Source organism: Coenobita brevimanus, chromosome 1, assembly GCF_032717465.1.
Source record: "Coenobita brevimanus isolate Jiangsu-jjx chromosome 1, ASM3271746v2, whole genome shotgun sequence".
Classification (NCBI taxonomy): domain Eukaryota; kingdom Metazoa; phylum Arthropoda; class Malacostraca; order Decapoda; family Coenobitidae; genus Coenobita; species Coenobita brevimanus.
Genome location: NC_136954.1, coordinates 11,863,471 through 11,885,967, shown reverse-complemented (window position 1 = coordinate 11,885,967; position 22,497 = coordinate 11,863,471). Strand labels below are relative to the sequence as shown.

Here is a 22,497-nt window from a genome sequence, read left to right as displayed (position 1 = left end):
GTTGTAAATATTGACGCGAAGAAAGTATTAAGAATTTTCCCTATCATAGTTTCATCATCAGTGTGCTTTCCGTTATATGTGACTAAGGGACCGATTGATGGAGTTATTACCTTTTTGCTTCTTATGTAACAGAAAAATTCTTTGGGATTTGATTTACAGATACTTGCAATATGTGTCTCAAGATTTTTCTTACTGCATTTAATTAATTTTTTGGCTTTTTGTCGAAGGGCATCGTATTCATTTTTATCACTTTGACTCTTTGTGGTATTAAATTTCTTATATGCAAGATTTTTTGCTTCTAGACAATGTTTAATGTTGGAGTTGCACCATTTGGGTTTAGAATTTTTGGTGAGCCTTCTGTTGCGCATAGGAATACATAGTTTGATGGCACTGTTGAGAGTTTCTGTAAAGTAACTCCACACGTCATTGATATCTAAAGTTTCGACAATGGGATGCCAGTCAGCTGCACCTGCAATTGCCTTTTATTTCTTAAAATTTGCTCTCTTAAAGTCAAGCACTTTCTCACAACTGGCCTTGACACTGTCTTCACTGAATTTAATGTTAAATGTAACTATGCAATGATCGCTTGTACTAAATTCTTCTCCTACAATAACATTACTCACTACATTTTCTGATGTAGCTAAGACAAGATCTAGGATGTTAGCTCCACGTGTCGGATAATTTACAAATTGATACAAAGAACTTTCTTGCAAATTTGTATATAGGTCTGACCCTGTGTGTGAGGATAGGGCTTCTCCCCATTTTGGAACTGGTAAATTAAAGTCACCAAATATTACAGTGCTTTGCATACAAGATAGTTCGGCAATTTGATTGTAGATTTCATTATCGATGTTGAATGGCTGACCAGGTGGACGATAAATTAACCCAAGAGTGATTTTATGACAATATTCATTTCTAAGCTGAATATAAATAGTGTCGATGTTTTCAATTCATGGCTTGGTAATTTCGACTGGATGAAATCCTGATTTAACATATAACAATACGCCGCCCCCTGCTCGATTCTTCCTTTCACAACTGAAAATGTGATAGCCTGGTAAATTAAACTCTGCTAGAAAATCTCTCTGCTCAGTATTTAGCCACGATTCTGTTACTCTAATTACATCATAATCTTCGGTAAAGGCAAGGGCCTCTAAATCAGAAAATTTATTACGTAGACTACGAGCATTTGCAAGGATTGCTTTAATGTGCTTTCCTTTCTGATGTGGGGAGCTTCCATTATTTATTGATTTATCAGTTTGTATGACATCTACGTTTGCCTCCCATGATGCTTGTTTTTTCTCCAGAAAAAACTTACGGCATCATTAAGCAAACGACCGAGACGGGCAGAACCAACGGCATTCAAGTGTAGTCCATCGTTCGTAAATAGTGTACGCTGCTCGTAAAATTGGTTCCACATGCCGATGAACTGAACTCCTTCCTGTAAGCAAAGTGACTTGACACTGTTATTAATACTAAATGCTCTGCTGAAGAAGACATTCCCTACATTAATCCTTGGTAGTATGCCTGAAATTAAAATATGGTTAGTTTTCTCCTTGTAGCGTCGGATCATCTTCCTGTACTTCTCCATCAGCTTCTCTGATTGGGTTCGCATGACGTCGTTGGTACCTGTATGAATGATAACAAGGCTGTCATTTTCCGCATTCTCGAAAACGTCATCCACAGCCTTTGTTACGTCATCTACTCCTGCATCTGCAGTTCAAAAACGCTTTCGTTTAGAGGGTGCCCGGCCGCAGAATTCCACCAACTGACCTCGGATGATGGAGTCCCCCACAACCCGTGCCTCATGAGGCTCTTCCAATACTTCTGTGAGAATCTGAAACTTGTTGTATGTTGTTACTGGAATGATGCTTCTTTTCCTTACAAGCCTTGCACCATTCCGCACTGGCTCTAACTCATTCCGTACGGTTGGGGGAGAAGTAACTACAGCAGGAGGAGGATGGTCAACCTGGACTGCAATTGGCCTAGCAGTGACATTGTCCTCTGCAGTGTGTCCGACATTACTCGCAATGAATTCCTCCAGCACATCTACTTTTCGGGTCAGACTGTTAATTTTGTTTGTAGCCTCGGTCAGCTTGTCTTTCAGGCTCTGACTTAGAGTGCACATCCTGCAAACAAAGGTGCAGTCTGTATAAAAGGATCCGGTGAAACTACCGGAGCAGGTTACACAAATGATGTTCTGCGGCATTCTGAAATGTAAGGTAACTGCGAGGATTAATCAGAGAAAAAGAATTTGGTAATACTGATTAGTACCTGGGAGAGATATTGGAACAAGAATAAGTTATATACAAAACCTGCTAGAACAGTGACAATTTATGCAATGGTTACAGGTTTTACTGGTGGGAGTCTTGTTGCTGTTTAGAACTATACAGGAATAGCTACCTTACTGGTTAGCAATACACCTCTTACAAAGAATGAAAAGCTAACCGTTACCTGGAATGAAGAACTAAAATTATACTACCTGAAATACAACAACAGTGAAGTTACAACAGAGTCTTACAATACACAAATAAATTGTTTATCACCTGAAAAGTTAAACATATGAAAATACAATTATATCTTACGTATAAGGGTAACTGTAAACCTGGGATATAAACAAAAACTAAGGGATTAGTACTCACTCACTCACACACTGTGCACAGGGGAATGCTTAACACTAAATACACCAAGTATACTGTACCAGACTGCAGTTGTTTACATCTATCAACACAACGGCGCCAACCACAGTCACAACTGATCGCCACAAACTGCTTGAATCGTCACAAAATCGTTCCCACACTACTGTTAATACACAACAATTACACTGAACTGCTGTATCACGAGAAAATAAAGCTCAGTTCATACAAAGACATGTCAAAACATTACAAAATTCCACTCAGCCTACATCAGCTCGAACAAAGAAATCAAAACAAAACAAAAGTTCCACTCAGTTCCGAATGGTTATAAACTGTTCTTACTGGTGAAACAACATACAGTTAACACTCACCCAGTTGTAGCTCTAATTTACACCGGGTAATACTAATCACTTCCACAAGAAAATAACCACCCACCGCAGTCACCCTATTTGGAAGGACGGAGGGATTGAGAGGTGAAAAGAAAGAATGGAGAAGAGAGGAGAAGAGAGGGATGGAAGAACGGAGGAATGGAGATGAGAAGAGGATGGATGGCGAGGAGAGGAGAAAGGATAGAAGGGCGGAAGGATCGGGAGTAGAAGAAGAGGAATGGAAAGTCAGAAGGAAGACGGGGAAGGAACAGGATAGAGGAAAGAGGAAGGAAGGGAGGAGGGATGGAGGACACGGGAGGAGGAGGAAGAGGAAGAACAGGAGGAGGAAGAGGACAAGAAAGGAGAAAGGGATCGTGTGAAGAATGGCAGGAGTGAGAGAGGGATCTAGGGATGAATGGAAAAATTGAGAAATTTATATTGGTGAAGAGAAAAAAGAGTGAGGATGAGGGTGGTGAAGATGGTGGTGATGATAAAATTGTGATGGTGATGGTCTGGTGATGTGGAGCATAATGATGATGGGAACTAGTGGGGTAGGAGGAGGAGGAGAGTTATGGTGATGGTGAGTAGAAGGATCATCACTGAACAATGAAATGGTGTTTTTATTGGGGTACAACACATCTGGCCGGACTTGGACCCCATTCAGGTATACACAGACAACATTTGCGTGTCCGTATATTGGTAGAGAGAGAGAGAGAGAGAGAGAGAGAGAGAGAGAATGCTAGCCAGAAGAAAGGAATGAAGGAGGAAAGAAAGAAGAAACGAGACAGGGAAGGAAGAAAGGGTGATAGGAAGGGAAGAAAGTGGGAGGGAGGGAGGGAGGGGAAAGGAGGAGAGTGAGGGGGGAAGGAAGGAAGTAGCCGAAGAAAGAAGATGGGGTGGGAGGAAGGAAGGAGGAGCCTAAGAAGGAAAGAAGGAAGGAAGGAAAGGAGGAGGAGCCAAAGAAAGGAAGAAGGAAGGACGGAAAGGAGGAGGAGCCGAAGGAAGGAAGGAGGAGCCGAAGAAAGAAAGAAGGAAGGAAGGAAAGCAGGAGGAGCTGTAGAAAGAAGGAAGGAAGGAAGGAGGAGTAGAAGAAAGAAGGAAGGAGGAGTAGAGGAAAGAAGGAAGGAGGAGTAGAAGAAAGAAGGAAGGAGGAAAGGAGGAGTCGAAGAAAGAAGAAGGGAAGGAAGGAGGAGACGAAGAAAGATGGAAGGAAGGAAGGAGGAAGGAGCCGAAGAAAGAAGGTGGGAAGGGAGGGACAGGAGGTGCGTTAGAGGGAGGGAAGACAAGGATGAGAGAAGAGAAAAAGAACGGTAGGAGAAAGAAGGAGAAGGAAGATAGGGAGTGGAATGGAGGGAGGGGAGGGGAGAAGAGTGGGGAGGAGGGAAGGGAGGAGGAGCCATGGATTGGGAAGGGGGAGTGTAACTTTTTTTTTTAGGGGGATGGGGAGCTCTTTCTTAGAGGGGAGGTCATAACTGATGTAGCTGTTCGATAAGTGCTGAGAGTCAAAGACAAGGATAGTAAAATAAACCACTGCGAGAGGAGGAGAGGGGGAGGGGAGGAAGAGGAAAGGAGGTAGGATGGGGAGAAGGAAAGGGGAAGAGGGAAAAGTAAGTGAAAAAACGAATGGCAGGAGGAAAGCCGTGATAGAGAGGGGGGGGGGGTCGAAAAAAATTGAAGACCTGAACCCTATAATACCCCGATACGCCTTTATTTTTAAGTATTTTGCATCCTCCAGATTATAATTATTTTTCATCTCAGGAATTCTTTCATACAGACTAGCATAATTAAAGCTGTCTCTAATCCCCAAGTTCGAAAAGTCTCTCAGCGTGAAGATAATCGTTTGGAAAGAGCAAGAGCGAAATCGAACGCCGTGATCTTACGTCAGCGTTTTCATTGTGTTAACCTCTTTCGTTTTCAATTTTGCTTTCTCATCTCAAGACGAATTTTCTATGTTCTTGCTAACACTGGACGGCTTTACACAACATGAGAGACTTTTAGAACTGTGAGTGTTATAGCCTCCATGAACCGCTTCATTTCGAGGCGTCTCCCCTACAGCATATTAAATCATCCTTTAGTACCCCCTCCCATCAAAAAAAAAAAAAAAAAAAAAAAAAAAAGATTGGCTCATGAGTGAAGAGGTCACTCAGGGTACCTTCAAGCGAGTTTATTTATATTTTTTTATTTTTATTTATTTATTTATTTTTGTCCGTGTCTATGTCTGTCTGTCTATCTGTCTATCTAACTGTCTATCTATCTATCCATCTATCTGTCTATCTATCTATTTAACTACCTGTCTGTCTGTCTGTCTCTCTATGTTTCTCTCTATCTATTATTTTTTATTTATACCTCAGTTACAAAAGGGGTTATCAAAAGCTGTAGCTGATTCCTCCAGTTGAAAGAGCTGCATAAATACGCCCGAAGGGAGCGTAGAAAGATGAAAAAGACGTCATCGTAGGGAAAGAGTTAAGAAAATACAGTAACGGTGAGAAGGAGGAGGGGGAGAACGGGGAAAATGATGGAGAGAAGGTGAGAGGAATGAAGAGAGAAAGATGATAAAAGACAAGGGACAAATGAGAGAGGTAGGAGACAAGGATGAAGGATGTTGTGAGAGGAATGAGGTAAAGAGAGTGTAGGAGGGAGGAAAGACTAGAGAAAATGATGAAGGGAGGAACAGAGAGAGAGAGAGAGAGAGAGAGAAAGGGGGTGGGGGTAGCCTGGCGTGATGCGGGTGGGCTAGCACCATTAATATACACGGCTTTACCCCCAGCTGGTCCCCTAACCACAATATTGAGCAGTGGCGCTGTATTGACTCCTTAGGCGTCGTTATTCACACCCACGACACACCAAGGACACCGCTGATCCCATACCAAGCCGCCCTCCCTCAAAGCCCATTTCCCCACCAACCTCTTGGGTTCTGTGTTTTTTTTTTCCATAATCTCTCTCAGGTCAGTTGATGACTAGGTGTAGTTGAATTAGAGGTTAAATTTGACTAGTTATCAAGGAGACTCATTCCCACCTTATAACTAAGAGTCGCCAGTTTCACGCTACCACTATTTAGCATGTAAAATGCGAGTGACTCATTTCTGTTAGATGAAAGCAAACTGGCTATTATCCTGTTGTATACCTCTACAGATTGTAGTAAGCCTGCCACCCAGAACTACAAATCATCCATTTTCTCTTTCCAAAGTTCACCCACACGCTTACCCATCGATAAAGACCACCTCCTTATTCATCTCGAGAGCTCATTCACTCATACACATTCTCATTCACTCAAACACATTCACCTATTCCCCCTCCCCCTTTAAGCCAGCGACGTGTTCTCTTGGGTATATTTTCCTACCTTTGGGCAATGTTGTTAAGTTTAGTAAAGAAGGGATGTATGAAGGCCGTAACTAAGTACACTAGCTTGAGAAGCCCTACCTCTCCTTACCAAAACGATCTGGTTACAAGAATAATGAAATATATATATATATATATATATATATATATATATATATATATATATGGTGCGGTTTGAATGTGTGAAACTCTGCCAACCATCTTCAGAATTCAAGCACATATATCCAAAAACTCACTCACCCACCCACCTGTCCATTTCCAAAATCCACCTGCTTATTAGTCACGGGGCGGGGACCCTAGGTTTGCACGGTTCCGTCAGTACATCATTACGTCCGCAATTTCGTGTCCATTCTGTAACTTCCACATGCATGGACAGATTTTGATATATCTTCACACAATTATTCCCCATACCATGATGGCAGTGTCACGCCTAAATACCAGCCATCTGCTCCCAAGGTCAAGGTCACACTTGGGACTCAAACAAGGTCGGATGCTGTCAAACTTAACAGCCATACTTTCATTCGTGTCCGCTCTGTAACTTCCACGTACATGGACTGCCATGTACTCCCAAGGTCAGTTACATATGTATGGTTACCATCCTGTAGGAGACTTTGTATTGCATGGCAGTACTGAATGCATGTCTTACTTTTTAGTGCTCTGTCATTATTTCACCTCTGCCTACCTTTTAAAAGCCCTGCCAGCCGACTTCAGAGCTCTCCTATCCACAAATTCACATCCAAAGCTCACCATGGCCGGTATTTTCCTAGGACAGGGAGCACCTCAGCATCACTATTATATTTCTGTATTTGACAGAGTATCACCTTCAGTCTTATGGCATACTGTTTAATCTCTTGCTATCTCCAGACGATTTTCTTCAGAGCAGATAGTTTTCAAGCTGGAGGGTTTAGAGGTAGTAATAATTAACCCTATCACCACAAGTTCCAAGTCGATTAAAATCGCCTGGAAATGGCAAAATTGAACTTAAATATTACTCGTCTGAGGATAGGAGTTAATACGAGTATTCACACACGTGGTATCATACAAACCACTTAGCTAGTAAAACGTGTAAATGATATGCAAGAGAAGTTAAAAATTGCCTTCGTTTTACTCTTCAGTACTACTAGGTTTCTCTCCTAAGTTGAAGAAACACGTATATTCTGTTCACTCTAACTTGCCATCTCTCCGTCTTGAGAGAAGTGCTTTGAAGAGAGAATGTAGAGCCATAGTAGTGTATTTTTCTGCCACTTTGCAACGTGAAATAAACCGCAAGAGAAAATGAGGGTTAAAATAAGAATGAACTATAGTGGCTTGCTAAGCTTAAGTCGTCACCTTAGTGAATGAATCAACCCCTTCACCCCTAGTACGTCATTCTTCTTTCTTGTTGGGACGTGACGATTTTATTCGAATTAGGAAGAACTTGTGTCAGCGAAGGATTAATGGTTCCTGTATTTCACCATCAAGTTCAAGGAGTCACTGCTGAGCTGAACAAAATAGCATGGAGGCAGGAAGAATGGTGTAAAATGGCGTCTGCTCGTTGACCGGGTTACCATCCACCCACTCTATCAACCTATTTACCTTTTCACCCACCCACTCCTAACTCCGTACCGCCGATCCACTCCTCCATCCACACCACTTACCAATCCAGTCCCCCATCCACACCACTTACCCATACAGTCCCCCATCCACACCACTTACCCATCCAGTCCCACATCCACACCACTTACCCATCCAGTTCCCCATTCACACCACTTACCCACCCACTCCCCCATCCACACACCACTTACTCACCCACCCACTCTCCCATCTACACTACCGACTCCCCATCCATTCTTTACCACCCATACACTCCCCCATCCACTTTCTTATCCATACATCCTCCCACCCAGTCTCTTATTCACCCATCCACACAGCATACCTCTCCCCACTCCCCAACCCACTTCTCGATCCACCCAACCACTCATCCCTCTAACTCACCCATTTACCCATCCATTCCCTTATCCACCCCTAGACTCCTTATTCACATCACTCATCCATCACCCACTCCAATCCACACCATACATCCACACCCGCGTTCAGAATCGCTCCCCATCACACCATTCATCCACCCACACCCATACACTCATTCACATTACTCATCCACCCACCCACTTCCAATCCACTCATCCATCCACCCACCCACTCATCATCCACCCAACCACTCCCATTTCTCCATCAACCCATTCCCCATCCATTTCACTTATCCATTTACCCAGTTCCTATCCACACCACCCATCCACCGACCCTCTCTTCATCCACATCATTCATCCTCCCCTTCCATCCATCTACATCCCATCCACCCAGCAGCTTCCCCATCCAAACTACCCATCCACCCACCCATTCCCCACTCACAGTACCCATGCACTCCCCAACCACACTACTCATCCACCCACCCTACTGCTATCCACTCTTGGCAGTCATTTTCTCTTTGTCTTCTCCTCCAGCCTTTCTTCTCTTCCATTTTTCCTCCCTCTACCCCAGCTCTCCCTCCCTCCTGCCTTCATTCCCTCTACTCCAACCTTCTCTTCTACTCCAGCTTTTTCTCCCTCTAATCCTGCCTTCTCTCCTCTCCTCCAACCATTCTTCCACCTTCCTCTCCGTTCTTCTCACCTCTTTGTCTGCGCCTACTAATCTTACCTCCTCCCCTCCCACCTCCTACCTTCCCAACCCCACTCCATCCCTCACACCTTCCATCCTTCCCTCTTTCATCCCTTTCTCTTCCTTCCTTGCCAGCCTCCTCCTTTTATTCCTTCCTTCCTTCCTCTCTTCTATCCTCCCGCCTCGTACATCCTCCCTCCAATTCTGTCAGCTCCTCTCTGTCCATCATCAGTTTCCCTCCTTTTCTCTCTCCCTGCCAGTCTCCCTCTCTCCCTCATCGGTCTCCCTCCTCTATCCTTGCAAGCCTCCCTCTCTCCCTCATCGGTCTCCCTCCTCTATCCTTGCAAGCCTCCCTCTCACCTTCCAGCCCTGTTATCTTTCCTCTTTCTCTCCCTCCAGCCCAGTTATCCTCCCTCCTCCTCCTCTCCCTCCAGCCCTGTTTTCCTCCTCTCTCTCTCCCTCCAGCCTCCCTACTAGCCTTCCCCTCTCGCTCCCTCCATCCACCCTACCCTTCCTCCCTCCCTCCGTCCATCCATCCCAACCTCCTCTCCTTCCCATCTCCCTGCCTCCCCCTCAGCCTCCCTCCTTTTCTCCGTCGCAGCCTCCCTCTCTCCCTCCATCTTAAGTGTTATTAATCACCCACGTTATCGGTTTTTATCCTTTTCTCCGGGAGGTTCGGTCGTTTATGCTCCATCGTGGTCGCTTAGGATGTATTATTGTCCTTCACAGAGACATAACTTGAAGCAGAATCATATTTGTTCGTACTTATTTTTTTCTTCGTTTCTATCGTGGTTTTGTTCATTTTTCTTAGTTTTTATTGTTTTTAAACTGTTTTCGTGCTTTTGTTTTTTCTTCGTTTTTATCGAGGTTTTGCTTGTTTTTCTTCTTTTTTCCTGGTTTTATTTTTCGTTTTTTATCGTGGATTTATTTTCGTTTTAATCATAGTTTTGTTTGTGTATCTGTCACGGGGTTTTTCAAATATCATGGGGTTTTTTAAAATAAATGCTAAATATTATTTAAAATGATAATAATATTCAATAATATTGAAGAGCAAGGACAATGATTGTCTTGCTACATCAAGCAATTATTCTTTACGCTGGCTTACTTCGCCGATTTTCTCAGAACGAGAATTTATAAACTTTCTCAACAGTACACAGCAGAGACTAATTACTCACAAATGCTGATTACTAGTACTGTTAGCCTCTGGAGAAAGTTACTTCACCCCTGACAATAAATAACTAATACTAATAACAGTATCAGGTTCTTGCTGATGCTTAACTCCTAGGTGGCACAACGGATTTTAAGCTTAATACACAAGACTGGCCTAAGTACCAGTTATGAATGGCAAACGTTTATGCAAGCTAGGAGCTATATGGAAAATAAGCTTAATTGTGGAGAAATGAAACAAGAGTTTACATTACATTAAGCTCAAGAAAAAGAACTGTTAAATTTATTGATTACAAAATAAATTTAACATTACAATTCAAAATCAAATTAATGAGATCGCACTCACTCACTCACACAAGAGCTAAATCCTTACGCCTAGGAAAAAAAACACCTTAACTAAACTCTTAAGACTAGGAAAACGAAAAGAAATACTGGTCGATGAATGCTGTGTATCACCAACTAAGGTGGGAGCACTGGAGAACCGTGGTCTAGTGGAGTTTGGGTGCTAGCTGACCTCTCTCTACTCTCCACTGCTGGAGCACAGGACCTCTCTCCGTCACAAGAAACACTCGACTGAGTAAACTCGTTAGAAAGAAATGGGAGCGATAGGCCGCATTTATTTAACGGTCGAGTGAGCGAAACGCGCCCAAAACAAATCGCTCAGCGGAAGCGCTAATGTTTCACACAAAGACGATCACGTATGACAATGAAAAATTGATTTGACAAAGCTTCCGTCCGAATGAGCGGTTAACTGAACAATAAACTGGGATTCCACTTGAGTTCGCGGTTTCCCAAAAAGCCAGTGTCACTAGCCGACTTGTGACAGTATCTTCGCTTTAATTTTTTTCGTGTTTTCGTGTGTTTGTATTTTCGTTTTAATCATGGTTTTGTTTGTGTTTTCCTTCATTTAATCGTGATTTTGCTTGTATTTTTCTTCGTTTATTTTGTGGTTTTGTTAGTATTTTTTATCGTTTGTTTTTCGTTTTTGTCGTGATTTTGTCAGTTTTATTTAGGAGTTTCCTTTGGATCGTATATGCTTCTGTTTTGGTCACTTAGAATCTATTTTTGTCGTTCACAAGGCTGGTGAGGGACGCCTGCCCGTGGTGGCACCGATATAGTCGGCTCTGCCACCTAAATATACACACGATCCTTAACTCCTTCTCTGTCCTCTGCTGGAAGGATGGCGAGCTGTGCAGATTCAGCCTGCAGTTCGCCTAATTCATATTCAGCAGAGTTTCGGGTTACAACAACATGTAAACAACAGCTACAACACGCTTTAACTCTTGCCTACTGTTTGGACGTTTTTGTTGGATGTTGTTATTGTGTGTGTGTGTGTGTGTGTGTGTGTATTTAAGTTGGTGTTTAGTGTATTTTTGGTCCAAAGTTTCGCGTTACGTCCTTGCTACTCGATCTATTATTGTCGTTCACAAGGCTTAACCTTTAGGCTGACATTACTTTTCTTTTCGTTTTTGTTTGCTTTCTCTTTATATTTTTGTGTGTGTTTTCCTCCATGGTTAGTGTTATATTACTTTTTATTATATTTTTATAGTACTTTTTTTTATTCTTCATTGTCGTTTGCAGGGTTTACATTACACTGACTGGTTTTGGTGATTTTTACTGCCTCTTCATCTGGTAGTTTTTCTAGATTTCGTGGTTCAGTATTCTTAGTTTTTCGTTTTTCTTCCTACGTTTTCGTGCTTTAATTCATGCATGGTTTCATATTAATCATAGTCATTCGCTGAGCATTACATTCAAGCTGTCATTTTTTTCTTTCTAAAATGCCGTTTTATGTAATTTTCATGGCTTCTTGTTTGGTCCTGCCTTCGTCTTTTATCAAATATTATTCACCGGGCTTTACTCGTAGGCTGACTTGAGGTTTCCGTGCTGTTGTTTGGTGGCTTTCATTGTTCCAGTTTCTTTGTATGTGTCAGATCGTGTTTGGTTTTATTAGAATCACTCACCGGTCTTGTCTTTGAGGATGACTGTGTGTGTGTGTGTGTGTGTGTGTGTGTTCTTTTGATGGGGTCTGTGCTTTCTGTTTTTAGCTGAATTCGGGTTTCTTACCAATTCCATTTTTTTTTTAACATTTTTTTTCAATATTTTAACAGATTTATTACGTAATTGTTTATTCTTCATTTTCTGTGGTGTCTTTTATTTATTTATTTTCAGTTTCGCAATCTGTTTTGCATTCTTCATACTTCATATTCCCACGGCTTATGATCTTTTCGCTTATTTGTGCGTTATTTTGAAAAATTATTTCTCATTGTTTTTCATATTTGACGGTGTATTTTTTTCGCTCACTGTTATTCATTTTTATTTTTTTATAATTTAATTTTGTCAATCACGTTGTTTCCATATTAAAAGTGCCGATTTTTCATGTTATATATATATATATATATATATATATATATATAGCTATCACATCTTCTCTTGGTAAGGTATTTGAAACTTTAATTAATAAGCATATTGTTAAACATCTTGAATCCAACAACTTAATTAATGATAGACAATACGGTTTTCGCCACGAAAGATCCACCATTGACATACTCAATCTCTTAACCCATACCATCCATCAATCAATAGATCTTTTTGGAGAAACTCATGCAGTAGCTCTTGATATCTCTAAAGCTTTCGACAGAGTATGGCACCGTTCCCTGCTGTCCAAACTCCCTTGCTATGGACTAACGTCTTTTGTTCCTTTGATTTCTTCTTATCTTAGTGACAGGAAAATAAGAGTAAAAGTAGATGATGTATATTCGAATTTCCACTCAATTAACGCCGGCGTGCCGCAGGGATCAGTTCTGGCGCCAACCCTATTTCTGGTTCATATTAATGATCTCTTATCTGTCACTCACAATCCCATTCACTCATATGCAGATGACTCAACACTACATAGTTCATTCACACTCAGACATCCATTTACAAAGTCTAATATCTCTACCTCTCAACTCAATACAGCCATCTCCATAAATGAAGATCTATCTACAATCAGTGAATGGGGACAAAACAACCTTGTCTCTTTTAATGCTAGTAAAACTAAATATATACAGTTTACTAATAGACAGATATTGCCAGACTCGTACATTACCTTCAGTGCTACTAATATTCCCATCTCCAAAAGTATTGAAATTCTTGGTGTCTCACTTAACAGTGCCCTCAGCTGGACCTCTCATGTCAGATCACTTGCTAAAACTGCCTCAAAGAAACTTGGATTATTGTACAGAGTCCGTAACTTCTTCGCCGATGAGCAGTTAGCTATAATTTATAAGAGTCATGTGCGCTCTCAGCTTGAATATTGCTCACCCTTGTGGAATGGTTGTGGAGAGGTTGCATTAAGGCAACTAGACAAAATTCAGAATAAAGCTGTTAGAATCATTAACAACCCTGCCATTACATATAAACTACCTCCCCTGCAAGTAAGAAGGAATGTTGCCTCCCTTGCATTATTTTACAGATATTTTTTTGGCAAATGCTCAGACGAAGTTGCGTCCATGGTGCCACCTCTCCATGCCTTCCCTCGTGCTACACGGGCATCTGGTAGCGCTCATGACTGGAATGTCACTCAACCATATTGCAGAACTTCTGCCTATCAGAATTCTTTCATTCCCCGAACTGCATCTCTCTGGAACTCGCTTCCCCAGAGTTGTTTTCCTCCAAATTTCAACCTACAACTCTTCAAGTCTAACTGTTACAGATATTTTATGAACAGAGGACACCAGTAATCTGGTGTATGGATTATTTTTTTTTCTCCATTTGTTTTTCCTTCCTCCGTTCTGTTATTAAAAAAAAATATATATATATATATATATATATATATATAAATTTCTGCCCCAGAAGTAGGGACGGCCAACCAGCGAGTGTAAAGGTAATTGTAGCTTATCTGATGTGCTTGTGCGTCTGGTGTGTGTCTGAGGTGCTTGGCATGTGTCCTGAATGTGTGCAGAGACAAAGAACACTCTCTGGGATGTGCTGCCGTGGTGGATAGCCTACTTGGGGTGGGTGTGACTCACAAAGGTTTCCATTTTTGTTGCTCATGTAGGCTATAAATTATTCCTCGTTCATTGTTAATTTTAAGTTTTGTCGTCTTTTTGTCTTTTTTTCCCTTGGGTTTTCGTGCTTACATTGCCATTCTATCCTCCTCTTCCTTCTCAGTCTCTTTCTCTCTGTCCATCTTCCTCCTTCACAGTCATTCCATCGTCCCATCCCTTGTCTATCTCCACCTCCCCCCTCCCCACTCAGCTGCCGTCATGAGTTTAGCAGCGTGTCGTCAGTGGTCGTGCTCAAAATTTTGACGTGCTGAGGTGGTCATTGCGTCAGTCGTTCCCTTCCATCCTTGGCGGCATTTTTAGCCCCTTTCACACCGTATACCGTATTTCCTTATTTAACTCTTGCTACCACCAGGCGACTTATTGTACCGGTATTTAGATGGACCTCTCATAGCAAAGGATTTATAAGCAATGTCCATTATCTCTTTTTGTACGGTGATGTTTATTGTTTCCTTACTACCAGCCGACAGTATTCAACATAGGACAGACCTGTAGTGTGTGTGTGTGTGTGTGTGTGTGTGTGTGTGTGTGTGTGTGTTTAGAGAGATAGATAGATAGATAGATAGATAAATATGTAGAGATAGGTAGAGTTCTGTGAAAACAGTAGTGTTATGGAGTCCTGTCTGCCCTTCAAATTAGTTTACTCATTAGAGAGAGAGAGAGAGAGAGAGAGAGAGAGAGAGAGAGAGAGAGAATGTTTGAAAACAGTAAAATATTATGGAGTCTTGACTGTCCTCCAAATCATTTAACCCTACTGTGATAAACAGATAGACAGATTGATGGGTAGATAGATAAACTGGTAGATAGAAGGATATAGTTAGAGAGATCTGTGGAAATAGTAAAATGTTATGGAGCCCTGTCACTCTAAACTCTCGCAAGCCTAGGACGACCATTTTTATTTCAACTAATCCCAGTCGTTTGTATTGAGCTAGGGGTGAGTCACAGGAGCCTGAGAGTTAAGATGCCAGCTGAATACAGACCCCCAGCATCATGTCTTGTCCCAGCACCAACATGAACCCGGGTCTTGTCAACGGGTCTGTGTCTCTCCGCCAACACAACCTTCTGTATAATTCTCCCATTCACCAACTCCGGCCACCCTCTTCACTTTATGCTATTATGGACTTAGTTCTTTATTCTGGGTGGCACAGGAGGCTTCGTAGCTCCTCTTCCTTTGCGATTTATCTGTACGCTACATATATCATTTTTATATCGTCATAGTTGGCATCAGTAACAGTCAAGAGGGTATTGGGATTTTTATTTTTTTTTATGTGCAAAGACTAAGAAGTGTCACGAACTAACCAAAGCTGCTTGGGCCCGTATTCTCGTCCGCTAAGGAAGCGCCCTAACACCCTTTCCTGAGCAACTTATTTTGCTTGTCACACCTTACCGACCATATCCGTGTTACGTAAAGCATTCTAATATCGCCATACTCTACGTTGATAACGTACAAAGGGGGCGTTAACTGGCCATTTCCAAAAATAAATCGGTAAGGAATAGGTGCTAAGGAATGCAACCCTGTGATATGACAAAATAAAAGTCACGGTATCATCCCTTTCCCTGTCATTCACTACTTTGCATTATATTTCCCCCAGCGACAGGCAGTTTACGTGCCACCTTCATTTCCGCTGCTCCTTTTTATTTTATCTTTTCTAACTAAATTATTTTATTCAGTATACAGTAGGTGAGCCTTTTAACCTGAGGATTTAGACAGCCTTAGTTAGCCCTTTGACTCCTACGTCTCCGTCCAAAGTTGTATAAATTTGTACAGATGTAGCTTGAAATAAATAGAATCGTCACGGGACTAAATAGGTCAGCTGTACACGAGGGAAAAGTAGTTCATCAAAAATGTTAAAATCTGTCACGAATAACATTTTCTCCAAGTAACAAAGTAATTGGTTTCTTCAAGTGTACGACAGGTTATTTTATTCATCTCTTAGAAACATACCAGTCAAGAGGTCTAAGGCTGTAGTTTAAGTGGTCACGGTCACTTCCTAGCACTTCTTTTTTAGCGACTAATGCTGCACACTACGCCTCGATGTTCTCCTTTTTTTTGTTGATACAAACAATGTCGATATGTTAGCGATATAAAAAGCATACAAGCAAATGTTGAGTCGTAATATGCAAAATAAATCGCTGAGGAGGAGATGCAACAGAGCCTCCTCGGCTACCCACATTGCAACCCGTAAGGTGGTATTCACGTCAGCTTAGGTGGCTCTCAAGCACCTCTACCTTAGTGATTTATTTTGCATATTACGCCTGGATAATCACTTGTCCGCAATTTGCGCATCCTTGTTGGAAGGACGCAAGTGAAGGTTGAGAGGAGTGGAAGAGAGTTGTTTGAGATGACTAAAGATTGGGATAAGAGGGAGAAGGATAGAGAAAGGAATGGGTGGAGAGAAGGACTGGAGGAGGAGGCGGCAGAGTTACACAGAGGTCAAGGTGCTTCTTCCACAAAGACCTTACTTACGCTGAGAGACGGAAAGACAATATTCCCCAACCAAGGATGGGTCTCGAGGAAGGAAGGGGTTCGTGAAAGGTTTATACGATAGAATCCCTTAAGTTCGAAGAGCCTGTATTAATCTGAATAAAATCGTCTGCGGAAGCAACTAGACCACTTATCATCCACCTGAGGAGCGACCCGGACAAATGGTTGTGTGTGTGTGTGTGTGTGTGTGTGTGTGTGTGTGTGTGTGTGTGTGTGTGTGTGTGTGTTTTAATCTCTCTTTTTATCTGATACACGTTTTATGCCCCTTCTTAGTCACTTGAATGTCCTTTGCAGTTCATAATTACCCGTCTCCTTCCTTTGTCGTATATACACGTAGTTAACCTTTAAAATTACCACTTTCCTCTCTGCCGTTATCCTTTTCTACCTTGTGTCACATGGCCTTTGTTGCCTGGGGCTAGATTGTTCATTCATTCATTCATTCATATATATTTTTTTATATTTCTCTTTCAGATCGGGACGTGGAGCGACACCCGAGGGCTGGAAACAGTGGCGGTCAAGTACACGAGCCACATGACTGACCGGGTGATGGCTGACAGATCTTACATCGTTACATCCATATTGGTGCGTGTATCCTCCCCCCCCCTTCTCTCTCTCTTTCTCTTCCCCTCCCTCTCTTTGCCGACCTCCAGATTTAAGCGATATTTTAAGTGAGTCTCGGTATTTTTCTATTACCCGTTTAATGTCCTTTTTAACTCATTTAGGGATTTTGTATGACATTTAATTTTATCTTCCGTTTTCCCTTAGTTTCCTCCTTGTACATATTTTCACTCTGTGATGCGACTTAGTGCCATATGGTCTTTGTTACCTGGTGCTACCTTTTCATTTCACTCTCTCTCTCTCTCTCTCTCTCTCTCTCTCTCTCTCTCTCTCTCAGAAGGAGGAACTTTATATATATTAGTTGAAAAATTAGTGTGATCCCATTTTCCTTGGTATAATATAGCGGCGCCATTTTCTCTCATCACAGGAAAAGCCATTCTTGATGCTAAGGAAGGACGGTAACTACACTGGCAATGATCGTTACGAGGGATACGCTAAAGACCTCGCTGACCTCTTGGCATCCTTCCTTGGAATTAACTGTGAGTATATGAGTTTGGGGGCTTGTGCTGGAAAATGAGGAGGTGTTAGAGGGTAAAGTAGTATTTCTGGGGTATCTTAGGTAAATTTCTGGGAATGATCTTTACGAGGGCGAAGCTAAGGGCCTCGCTGACTCCTTGCCCTGTTTCCTCAGAATTATGTGGGAGTATTTAATTTTTCGGTGTATTTAAGGGGCGTGGGTAGAGAGTAAGTTTGAGAGCTCCGTATCTGTATCCATTCTTTTTCAAGAGGTATTTGTGTAAGCAGATTTCTATTCAACATAAATACTCCATCTTTTTGTGTTGGAGGTAGAAAAGATATTTCTGATTTTTTTATTTGCTGAGAATTCTTGGTCGTTTTTTGCCTTCCATCTTACCAAAGATGTAAGGAAGTTACCATATTTGAAGAAGTAAACAGTTTTGTGTTTTTACAATACTGGAGGGACTTTTGTAATTTTCAAACTCCATCTTACTGTAATACACTATTTTTGTGGTGCTTCGCATGAGATAGATACTGTTATGCTGGTAGGATTAGGCTAGTGTTTTATATCTGGAAATGCGAGGAAAATGATAGAAATTAAGTATTGTGGCATAGGATTAGGTTAATGTTTGTATCTTGAGATACGAGGAACACCCTGGAAATTTCGGCATGTCTGTTTTGTTTACTTTCTTTCCTTAGGAATTAGTTCATGCCATTATTGCTGTTGTGTATTGTTAAGTGCATTATAGTATGGGAAAATGCGCGTTTTGTCCTAGGCTCTAGAATGTGCATTATTGCATCACAGTGTGAGTTCTCTCCTGGGCTTGAGAGTGTTCTGGGCTGCCAATTGGGGGGGGGGTAATTAAAAAGGACCTGCCCCGCTTTCTGTCAGTTAACCAAGAGTGACAGATGGAGTGGGTTGTGTGCATGGGGATCAGTTTGTGTTTAGTCAGTGAGACAGGGAGTAGCGGACCTTTAGTTTGCGCACTATTGCGGGTCGGTGAGCAAGAGTCAGTCAAGTAGTGAGAGTCAGAGAGTCTGTAACAATCAGTGAGTAGTGAGAAAGTGCACATTTAGTGATTCAGTCAGTGAGTTAGTGCTGGACGGACAGAAACAGAGAGAGTTATTGAGTCAGACAGTGAGATATAATCAGTGAAGGATTGGGTAGTCAGAGTCAGTAAGGCAGCGTCAGTGAGTCAGTGAATGGAAAGTGAACGAGTAGTAATGAGTAGAGGACAGAGTTAACGAGGGAGAGAAGAGTCAGTGTTTTGCGGGTGTGCCTCACCCATGCCAGAAGGAATAAAGCCCAGAAGTGTTCATCGGTCTTTCATTAACGTCGTAGCTTGTATACGCGTCGTTGTTGACGTACCTACGGTCCCAAAGTTTTAACAATATTTATGCATTTTTAGAGTCCTAGGAAACTTTTCATTGTATGTCAGGATGGGGGGACGTTTTGTGGTTAGTAACATGATGTGGTTCAGTTGCTAGTATCAGATCGAAGTAGAATCGGTTCCACTGAGGACGAATTCTTCGGGGAGAGCGTCTCATACTCTTTCCTTAGCTGCTTTCTGACACTTAATCAAATAGCTGTTTAACCAACAGTAATTGTTCCTTGAGTGTTAAGGCGGTCACTGGGTGTGTAGGTTAGGAGATAAAAAAGGAAGGGGGGTAGAACAATGTAAGGGGTGGAACCAAAAAAAAGTACTCGATTTTAATGTGTTGCAGTGGAAATGTCAGAAGTAAAGAGGTAAGTGTGTGTTAATGTTTTAGCTAACGTGGCCGCACTTTGGTATTATATTCATGAAAAATTCCTACCATTTTCTTTAGCTGAGGAAGTTTCTAGTTGAACAAAAAGTTAATCGTGAGGTATCAATTCTTTGACTAGTAAAATTTCTTAGAGCTGAATATAACCGTCTTGTGATAGCCTGTGCAGAATAAGTGAAAGCGTTTATAGATTGTGAAAGTGTTGTTTTTGGAGACATAAGTTTCTTTCTTTAGTGGCAGTTATTTATTATTATTTTTTTTATAGAGTTCGACGTACGGGAGATATTTATTGTGCATTAGAGATTCCCTTCACCATAATGAGAAGGTGTTAGAGGGGAAAGTAGTATCCCACATAATTCTGAGGAAACAGGGCATCATCATCCCGTCTGTAACCTCAGACTATTTTGTTTAGTATAATGACTGAAATATCAGAGGGACAAGTGATTAAATTTGGATCCAAAAATGGTCAAAGGTCAAGGTCTGAAAAACAGGTTAAAAAAAAAAAAAAAAAACAGGTTGCCTTAGTGGAGGTATGGGCTCTCTTAGTCTTCTTGTTTAATAATGGCACTTTTTTTTCCCCCCCCGCTATGTGAGGTTTCCTTTCTGTCACATAGTTATGTTATTGTATACGTGCTGCCTTCTTTCCTATTAATCTGTTTATTCACGCGTCTATTTCCCCCGAGACACATTGCAACGTGTAAAGGCTATATTGTATTTTTCCTTGATCACATCTTTGTTGTTGTTTCCTTACCGATTTCCTCTTGTTAATGAACTTAGCCAGTTTTTTTTTTTTTTTTTTTTCATAGTTTCCCCTAGATACTAAAAACTTTGAAGAACAATCGTGTCGCCCAGCAGTTTACATATAATCATATGCTCTTATTCATGCTGGCTTATTTATCTGTTAACCTATTTACTCACGAGATTTTTTTTTTCAGACACATTGCAGCTCGTGAAGGACAACAAGTACGGTGGCCAGAACGATGGCCAGTACGGTGGCTGGGACGGCATGGTGGGGGAGCTGGTGAGACAGGTCAGTGTTGCCTTAGTTTTGCTTCAGGTACCCTCCATTGGTTTTCTCTTCTCCATTTTCTTTTAACTCATTCTCTCGCACGATGTATTTGTAAGTTTAGTCTTACATCTCCGGACTAAGTTTATTCAGCTTACAACTAGTGGGATTATATTGCCGTCATTAACCTCGCTTTACAATAGGTCTCCTAAACGGTGAATTAAAATCTTCTAAAATGAAAGAGAGAGAGAGAGAGAGAGAGAGAGAGAGAGAATCCCCCCAGGTTACAGTATAAATAACCTGCCACCAAAAATTATTCTTGATGTGTTGGATTTCTGACCTGCTTTTAAATGATAAAAAATATATATATATATGACAAAAAAAAAATTATAGATTTATGTTATAAAATATGCAACCCAATAATCCTCTTTGAAGAGGAAGAGGAAGCGTCAGTCAAATTAGTTTCTTCCTCTCCCTCCCTCTCTCTCACGATGCAGGGTCAGACAGAATTGACAAATTGGATGGGTGGATAGATAAACGAATATAGATAGGTGTTTGAATAGATAAATAGATGTATTTACCCTGGGTCCATCTCACAAGCATTAGTCAAAAAATTTCTCTGTGATGAGAAACTCAGAAATCTGATAAAACGTGTTATCATTGTAATAATGATAAATTATTTATGTGGTGTGTACTAAAGACCTTATTATTTCTACTACCGTGAACTATCATTATGGGGAGTGTACAGTATAAATATACTGTTCGCAGAAATTTTTAAATTACCAGTAGTAACGTATTTAGATAATCATCATCGTAATGTATTTAGATTATTATCATCATCATCATCATCATCATCAACATCCCGCCCTTTTAACACCTGTAGGTGGGGTTAGGTTGGGTACAGCAAGCGAGGAATAGGAAAAAAATACGTTAGTCGGAGAACTAATCAGCAGTATGCCCAAAGAAATGGGCCGCATACCCATTCATTCACCATGCAAATCCCAGGAATCCTTGCCTTAATATTAATGATGTAAAAATATATAATAACATAAGGTAATAATGTATAAACTGTGAATTCAGCATTGCTTGTGACAGTTTGTGTAGAAAAGTACCCGGGTTATTCGTGACGAAGCCAACTCGAATAAACCGAGCCCCATTTCTGAAAATATTCAATAGAGGAAAGGAAAATAATATAAAAATATAAAGCAATGAAATGAAATAGTAGTACATAATATATATAATACACAGAGATTCACATGTGTATAGACAATATATTTATCAGGGTTAATGGTGAAGGTTACCTAATTTCCAGTGTGGATCTAGTTTGACATTTGTTTGGTGTACTCCGCTAGTGTGACCGTGAGCGTGAGTGAGTGGCCTGAGGTCAGTGTCCAGCTGTTTTAGGGAGAATGTGGTTGCTTTGTTTGACCAGGATATGATTTCACACTTGGAAGGTATTTATTTATTATGCATAGCTGCTGTTTACCGGCACATTTATGTTAGTCATGAATTAGAACTGTTAGGGTGCTCGTTATACCAGTCTGGTAGTTAATCGTAATTATCCTATTGTGTAGCCCCAGTTATTACATTGTTTTTATAACTGTATAGATACGTGGAGGCATGTCTTAAAGTGCGAGGGTTATATATTCTGTTGTAATGTAATAATATGCTTTCAGTGGTAAGAGCTCGACTCAGTCTGTTGGTTCCTTCGGGGATGGAGATAATTGCATTACTCTCCTCTCAGGTGATACACAGCAAATGCGGAATCATTGGCTTTTGTTGGTCAGTTATCGTGATTACCTCAATTTTCACTTTTATTATTTACGATTTTTTTTTTAATTCAAGGAAGAAAGAACCAAAGGTCAGGAGCCCACAAATTGTTTCCTCCACGAAAAAACAAAAACAAGATAACAGAGAGGCACTACAGTTTATATGTTTAAGTGCTAGTGATTTAGTCCGTTAACTGAACTATAGTGTTACA

At 41.1% G+C, this 22,497-nt stretch overlaps 1 protein-coding gene across 1 annotated transcript in view; it reads left to right on the top strand.

Annotated features, from left to right (window-relative positions):
* LOC145414396 (glutamate receptor 4-like) overlaps positions 1-22,497 on the top strand; it is a 148,171-nt gene that overhangs the window by 67,414 nt on the left and 58,260 nt on the right. The window contains exons 3-6 of the mRNA XM_080283957.1: positions 6,717-6,901; positions 17,144-17,254; positions 17,658-17,769; positions 20,446-20,540. Coding sequence (XP_080140083.1) covers positions 6,717-6,901; positions 17,144-17,254; positions 17,658-17,769; positions 20,446-20,540 — 503 coding nt within the window. The remainder of the gene's footprint in view (positions 1-6,716; positions 6,902-17,143; positions 17,255-17,657; positions 17,770-20,445; positions 20,541-22,497) is intronic.